The sequence below is a fragment of the Anneissia japonica genome, unplaced genomic scaffold (assembly GCF_011630105.1).
Source record: "Anneissia japonica isolate Jap-2015-1 unplaced genomic scaffold, ASM1163010v1 scaffold287706_len398110_cov188, whole genome shotgun sequence".
Lineage (NCBI taxonomy): Eukaryota > Metazoa > Echinodermata > Crinoidea > Comatulida > Comatulidae > Anneissia > Anneissia japonica.
In genome coordinates this window covers 141,048-149,809 of record NW_022756069.1, presented here as the reverse complement: position 1 = coordinate 149,809, position 8,762 = coordinate 141,048, and the positions used below count along the sequence as shown (strand labels likewise).

At 32.8% G+C, this 8,762-nt stretch overlaps 1 protein-coding gene across 1 annotated transcript in view; it reads right to left on the bottom strand.

Annotated features, from left to right (window-relative positions):
- Positions 1-391: 391 nt before the first annotated feature.
- Positions 392-8,762, bottom strand: part of LOC117123841 — a 9,993-nt gene continuing 1,622 nt past the window's right edge. The window contains exons 2-6 of the mRNA XM_033269866.1: positions 6,694-6,990; positions 3,272-3,957; positions 1,997-2,222; positions 1,604-1,749; positions 392-475 (exon numbers count right to left, since the gene is read on the bottom strand). Of these exons, the coding sequence (XP_033125757.1) occupies positions 392-475; positions 1,604-1,749; positions 1,997-2,222; positions 3,272-3,957; positions 6,694-6,990 (1,439 nt within the window). The remainder of the gene's footprint in view (positions 476-1,603; positions 1,750-1,996; positions 2,223-3,271; positions 3,958-6,693; positions 6,991-8,762) is intronic.

The window sequence follows — 8,762 nt, the reverse complement described above, 5'->3', positions numbered from 1 at the left end:
ATTATTTAGCAATTAAAGTTACACAACAGAAAAATAAAGACAATAATTTTAATTAGGCAATTATACCATACGTTTCATTTCATTTATTCGTCTCATAAAAACAGTCAAAATATACGATTTACATAAAAAGACGGAAAGCTAAATCAACTGTCAAGTGGATTTCCTAACAAAAAGACGGAGACAATATAACACAAATATAAATATACATCATAGTGAGCCCTTAATGTAATCTTGCAAAGTTTTTTTAAAAATATAAATTATTACATATAATTAATTCACTATTTAGTCACTTAATTAATGACCTAATGAATTGCCCAATATTTTAATTATGGAAAGTCTGGCATTTAACATCACTCTGGTAATAAAATACACAGCATGTAAAACTGATTCGTCAGGTGTCTGGAGTGGCATCTCCCTCGCTGGACTGACAGCCTTCTCCGCGGAGTGTATCAACTTTTTGATGCTCCTCGATGAACTGTTCACAATGGACCATTCCAGTGAACTAGATCTAATCTAAGATACGTTCATAATCAAAGCGCTCATTCAGAAGAGTGGGTTGATAGTCAAAATAGTTTTATGAAAAGTTATTTATTTTCAACTATTTTAAAGATTCACTCTATTGGTCATACTAAGAAAGTAAACAGGTGCTTTTCATGAAGAGGTAAAGTAAAAAACAAAATACAATACATTTTTGGATGTTCTTATCTTAAGGAGTTATTTTTATTGGAATATCGGGACATCCTTAAGTCTTGATGATGAGAACTCAACAGACGAGGTGCAGCACATGAAAAAGCTCTTTTCCCGAAAGACTCCAGTCTATATTGTGGCACATAGAGGAGTCGTTGATTGGAAGAACGTAGATCCGGGATGAAGTATTCTCTTTCCATTCTTGCCAGCCTAAGATTTCCACCTTTAGACTGAATATCGCTAACTCAAGCCTAGTTTAAGGAATCGCATACGTTCACATAATAACACATATACGTTCATCAATTTATATATAATAGTGTGTAACAATAAAAAAAATATAGGCCTACCCAGATACGTATAATTTTGACTTTATAAACATTTTATTCCAATGGAATATTTTGACTATTTTGACTTGAAGTCATATCATTAACAACAGCGTAATATCTTTGGATAAATGCATCAAGCACCGTTTTTTACTTTAAAATCGAGGTTAAAATTAATGACATTACACGTCAATTTGTCCTCGTTTAAGAAAATTTAATTCGAACTCTTATATTTAGCTGTCTTATATTAAATATCATACTGACACTGACACTAGTTCATCAAAATGATTGTGTAATTTAAAGTTCAACCTTTAGTAACTTCCATATATATTTGATCGCCTTAATCTGTAAGTCGGTCAGTCAAGCAAATCTATCCATCGATCATGCAATTATTGTATTTGTCTTGACCTGTAATCAGCAAAACCAAACGATGCTGAGCATATGGCGTAGAGGGCAGCACATAGATGTAATGTCATTTTGTAAGAGCCGGTAAAATCGTACAAAGCATCTTTAAAAGGAAAACCAAATACATGTTTAAAACATATACACAAACACATATGCATATACACACATACATATATATTTATACATACATATATGTGTGTGTGTATATAAAGTGCTCCCATGCCAATTAAGAAATAGGCCACTGACATAGCCTCTGCGGATAACTGTTTTCCAAATATTTCAACGCAGACTGGGAGTACAAGGGCCAGAAGTAGCGCTCTTGGAAAACTCATAACTGTGGAAATCACATAATAACAAATCACATTTCAAAAAAATTCACAATTGAAAATTTTAAGTATCTATTTATAATGAAACATCTGCTTATTTCTGAACAATTTAGACCTACTATGTTCTGTATGAATAGGCTGTATTGATAACCAGCGAAAGCTCGTATAAGGGCGAATGTTACAACAATTCTTTGTTAGTTTAAATTTCGGATTATACAACACTAGAAACTTGGAATTAGTTAAACACAAACGTACCTAATATTAACGCTTTTAACACCGTATTTGAAAAGTTAAAAGACAGCAACACTGATATAACGAATAGAGCAAGATTCATTATAGCAACTACTACTGTGATAGAAACCGGAAGGCAGCTTGCAACAAATATGAACAGGACTCGAGTCGCAAGATCAGCGAACCCCATGAGACTCAATGTGTACGCAACCTCTTCTGAAGTCATACCGTTCTCGTCCATGAAGTTGCTCTGGAAGATGAACAAGGAAATTGACTAATAAGGTTATGATGTAATGTAGCACGTATGACAACTTAAATAATAAAAATAATAATATATTACCTGTTTATGAATGTTGGAGACTATCCAATCAAAGAGAGTCGATGAATGTAAGTTATAGGCTGCTTGCTCAAACAACAGAAGAAGTGTTAAGGAAAATAAAACACACAAAAATTCATCGAGATATTAGAAAGAAAAATTATTATGTGGTACATTATGATGATTCTGAGAGTACCGTGTATATTAATTTGGTTTTCTTCTCTGTCTTTTAAACGTTCTAATAATGTCGACGTTTCGATTAAGTTGCTACACTCGAGAATAATATCTATTATTATTATTATTATTATTATTATTTCATCATCATCATCATCATCATCATCATCATCATCTTCATCATCATGATCATTATTATTATTATTATTATTATTATTATTATTATTATTATCATTATTATTATTATTATTAATATTATTATTATTATTATTATTATTATTATTATCATCATCATTCATACCAGACAGAAGGTCGATTGAAGATGACTAGGACGTCGTATCCTGTGTATCTGAATTAAAATGAAGTCTCTTATTTTCAATTCAAGTCGTCCACAACGGTCTTGTCGTATGTGACTACCCCACCAAGAGTGATCACATGACAAGTAAAATTTAATCGAAGCATTCTTTTTAATAATGTCATCTTATTAGGCACACGTATCCATCTCTTGGTAGAGCTGCTCACGGCGCCGTTTTCCACCTGCAGAGTGTACATGTAGCCTTTTTTTCTGCATTATTATTTTGAATTAATTAATTTTATTTAAATTATTTATTTATTTTTATGTATATTTATTTATGACAGACCTGACATAGGTGGGAAAGATAGACAAAATAAGATGCAAATACTCTTCGGGGTCACCATCCATCACCACCCTGGCGCATTCCCGGACCTCTGCCTAGGTTGTGAAAGTTTTTGACAGGTTTTTGACAGTGATAGATACAAAAAGATATAATTATTGGTATCACACTTACCAGGCTTACAAAACTAAATGTAATTGCAAGTGAATAAAGAAAGAACATCGGTTGACACAACCAAAAATCTAAATTTTTCAACATTTTTTTTAGCAAGTATATCTTCCCGGCCTTTTTTCCAGCTTGGTAGACACCCTGTTCATCATGAACCTTGCTAAGTTCGTTATCAGCTGTTTCCTGTATATGCTCATTGATAACACAATGTCCATGGGAACAATTAGTACTCACTCCTACATTAAACAACGTTGTTTCTTCTGCGTTTAGACCAGTATCTGAAATTTCTTCCATATTTTCAGATATTTTCTCGCCACTAACGACTGAAATACCCTTCGTATTAAAAAGTTCAATTTGCAACTCATCTTCTATAGAATCATGTTTTGATTTTAGTTCCATTCCCATTGAATGCGCTTGATACTCATGATGCGGTGATATGTGACAGCTTTTGGTATGCACAGTACTTTGAGTGGTCTCCAATGTCTCTGGGTTCTCATTAATATTATCATTGTGTTTCGAATATTTACTTGAAATTGATTGGTGACTTTCGTAATGTTTCTTCGCAGGCAATCGTGTTCCCATTGACGCCAAAAGTCCGATACACACGATGCATGCGCCATAGATCCTTAATGACTTCTGCAATCCGTAAACCAAAAATAATTTCTCCAACAAAAGAGATGTTATAGCAATACCTGTAGTTAAATAAAAAATAAGAATTACAGAACGGTAACTCATGGGTCAATTCTCAAGCGGTAGAGTAACATCAAAGAAGAACTTAAACCAATTAGTGAGTTATTTTTATGACCGCATGTAGCCGATGATATTAATTAGTTAATCATTGTAAAACTAGAAGACATTGATGAATAAGCTTTTCAAAGTTTCAACAGCACATGAATACATCGACCATATCCATGTAACTAAACACACAAACGGATAATAAGACTGCTGTATTTTACAAGGCGCGGGTTAGGTTATAAATATAGTTATTATTTTATAGATAGGCCTATCAAAATAAAAAACCAATGTCAAAAAATCTTTAAACTCATTTTTCTGACAATTAAATAGACCTATATCCCGTATTTATTCGAATAAACGCCCCGGGGCGTTTATTGATTGTTGAAAAGGGGCTTTTGAGAGGGAATTTATTCGATGAGGAGTGGGGGTTAGTTATTCGAGTAAATACATATACACGCCCACTAATTTTACTGTAAATGTTGAACTACAACCAAAACTACTGTCAAAATGTGTTATTGCGTGATCATAAAGACAACAAGGTTATAAAAAATATACCCCTCGGGGCGGCGTACGAGGAGGTGTTCCAAATGAGACTCTAGTGGAGCGTTTATTCAAAGCGGGGCGTTTATTCGAATAAATACGGTACGTCATATGATGTGTGTGTTTGTGTTACTTGAACTCCGACACAATTATGCCTATGGTATGAGAGGCGTGCAGTCATACATGAAATATAATGATATACATCAAATAATATGAACAATACACAAGTCCAAAAAAGCACACGCCATATAATCAGTTTAACCAGTTAAATAATTTTCCTCCACCAAACACAAAATCGTTCATCGTTTTTCTTATTTTACATTACCTTTTTGAGCACCATTTATACAATCTGTCAACTTTGGTAAAAGTCAGTAATTTTATTTACAAGTTAAGGCATAGGCCTATGCGGATATCCCGGTGAGTGTAGTTAACAGGAAGTTGCTATAAACAAGTCTCCCTCCAATTAAATATCACTTTCGGGACCGGGGTTTTCATGGTCTTTAGCAGCATTGTTCTCTAATTAGAATAATAAAAATAAAAAACATTTGTTAATGGGACCGCAGAAAAGTGGTCTTTAATTGGAGGGGTCTTTAATTAGAGGGAGACCTGTAGTAACAATTAAAAGATAGAGATCATGCCCTCAAACAATAAAAACAATAAATGATAAGGACGATAATGATGTTGATAACGATGAAGATGATGTTAACACTGATGACGATGATGATGAGCCTGAGGTTGATGATGATACAGTACCTGTAATGACTAATACCAATAACAGAAACGGTAAAAGTAAGAGCAACCAGTGTTTAAGCTGTATTATTTTCCAAATAGCCAAAACTGAATATTTTCAATCCAAATTATCTAGAAAGTTAATGGATTAAAGCTCAATTCCTTCCTCTTTGCTAATCTTTTTCATATACTAATTTACAAAATTGCTAAACATTTTGACTGGGAGCTCAGACAATTTATTCAAATGAAGGAAGACGTATGATGATGATGATGATGATGATGAAAAGAATGATAAGGATGATGATGATGATGATGATGATGATGACGACGACGACGACGACGACGACGACGACGATGAGGATAATGATGATGATTATGATGATGATCTGGGCATGGTCTGATTATGTTAGCTTAAGCATGGCGGTATTATCTTAAGCAAGGTGTATACATAAGACAACGATTTAATAATAAAGTTTCTACCGGGTCTCATCCTGTACAGGGAGGAGCCTATGGGACAAAATATTAGGCAAAAACTCATTTATTCAAGTTATACAGAGATATGGACAAAATTAGACAGAAGCCTATGGGACAAAACATTAGGCAAAAACTCATTTATTCAAGTGAGTCAGAGATATGGACAAAATTAGTTAAATATAACAGCTTTCCTGTTCCGGGCCCTAGACAGTAACATTAAATACCACCTCCACCATAAAGCGTTATTTAAGGAGTGAAGAGAGACACAACACCAAAGCAACAATAATAATAACAACAACAATAGAAAACTTTGTTATTTGTGAAGTTATTAAAATTATGCAGTGCTAATTAGGCCTAATGGTCCACTTGAGTTCTGTGTATTTTTTACATTACAGTGGGTTGATCTTATGAACCAAGTGCAACAAATCTACTGTATAATGTTAGCTAACTGTAATGGAAATCACATTTTTGTAAGTTTTCCATATCCTAAATAATCATGAGAGCTTTACAGATATAAATGGTGTCACCTCACATCACAACGCCGGGCGTAGAGTGGTCAGTGGATTCAGCTGTATCTATACACAATATGGAAAACAATACGGAAATTCGAAAAAGCATTTCTGTGGTTCTTTTTACGTAGGCCTATATATATGTTACTATCTCATAAGTTTGTTTTAGGTACACATACTGTACCAACTAGGCCTATATACTTTTTGTATGTATATTAAAACAAACTATATCTCATAAGTTTATTTAAGTAAGCCTCAAATAGTATATAGTTGAAAGTATTTTTTCTTTACATTTCCAATTTATTCTTTTTTTTTCGTTTTTCCCTTTTCTTCCCCATCCTTCATTTTCCCCTTATCTATAGGGCCTACCCTATAGGCATATAGCCCTATTTTAAAATGTTTTTGTTATTAAACAATATTATGTCGAAATTGTGACCTTACCTACTCCTATTCCAGTGAGAATGGCAACACAAGCTTTATTGTAACGTTTTCCAGAAAAGTGGTGCCTGAGTAAATGAAGCTGAGGTATATGGACGAAGTTCGATCCCAACCCGTACAGGATCCCGTGCAAAAAAATCAAAACGTGAATCTGAGAAACAATTGTTGACGCTATGAGACTAGTGCCACACATTAAGACGCCGGCGATGACCACAATTTGATACCCGACAAGTTTACAGACAACCGTTGTCATTGGCGTTGCCAGGTTAAGGATACCAATAGAAACTGCACCGGGAATACCTGTTAATGTTTAAAAAGGTACTAAATATTATCGTGTAGGCCTATTTATATCATCTAACAATGGAATCCAAACCTAACGCACTAACACGTTTTCTTTTCTGTAATTATAAAGCCTATTAATTACAAAAATCCATTTCCTAATTCTGTAATGACAATAAAGTCATTAATAATAAATAATTAATAATAGATTAATTATAAAATTAATTATAAAATAAATTATAAAATAAAAATAAAATTAATAATAAATAATGTAATATACATATAATATAAGGCCTATTCAATATATTTTAAGTTTCCAATTTTCTTGCCAAAGGTGACAGATAGTGCTACAACAATACTGTGGGAAACAATGCTGTCCTTTAGAGATTGAACTGATAAGCAACTAATATAAACAAAGGTCATGACAGCCAAAAATAGCACCAGAGCTTATTGAACAATAGCCTACAATAACAGTCCTTCATGTATGTGTACATTACTATTGTAGGCCTATATATAATGTGTAATATATGTATATATATAAATATATATATAAATATATATAATTATATAAAAACCATGAATGTACGTATACACACATGTTTTATAGGGTGCAGGTCAACTCGGCCACAAGTCAACTCGGCCACAGTCAACTCGGCCACAAGTCAACTCGGCCACAAATCAACTCGGCCACAAAAAGTTCGGCTACAGTCAACTCGGCCACAAGTCAACTCGGCCACAAGTTAACTCGGCCACAAGTCAACTCGGCCACAAATTATTTATAATTAAAATGAAATGTAAATACGGTATTACAGTTTCTGCATCCTTTTTTCTTCAATATGATTAAAATGAAGTACACAGTATATTTTAGTAAAATTCTGATCATCGTCACATCGTCGTGAGATCGTTGTATACATTTCTTCACACTGTAATCTTATGCAACAGAGAAAACCCGCCACTTACAGAATGGAATAAAATCTGACAATTGTAACATTAACAATTTAAGCAATCTTAATAATTAAGAAAAACACATATATTAATGTTTAATTTTGTTAATGTTAAAACACTGACATAAAACATGAGTACATACTGTAGACCTAATCATAAAAAATTGAAATAGAAAAATCACATTATGATTTTTTTAAATGTTAAACATTTATTTAGAATCCGACTAAAATCAAATGAATGCACGATGGCGTGCATTTCGATACTATTTTCTTCAGAACCACGCCCAAGAATTGGGCCTACGTTAAAATTAGGTGGGGTGCAGCATCTGATATCAATTATCCACAATAGGAACAATTGGTATTGCTGCGTGACAGACTTCAGTCCTTCATATTTGTTCGACCATTGGGGGATATGTTTGAAACCCGTCAGTGACAAGGATGCATCCAATGACGTGATTCACCAGTGACATGTCGGTCCTTTTCAAATATTTACTTTAATAATACTAATTAGTCATAATAATGATAATAAAGGTGATAACAACAACAATATTAATAGTAATATTTATTTTAACAATACTAATAGAAATAATATTGTAATAATAACGATATTTAAATATCTATTTTAATAATACTAATTAGTGATAATAACGTTGAAGGTGATAATAGCAATAATAACAGCAATAATAAATTAAAGATAACGTTTATTTTTATAATAATAGTAATTCTAATTAGTAATAATAATAATAATAATAATAATAATGATACTTATAATACTAGGCCTACTTAGTACTTAGTAATAATAGGGTAATAATATCGATAATAAAGGTGACAACAGCAACAACAACAACA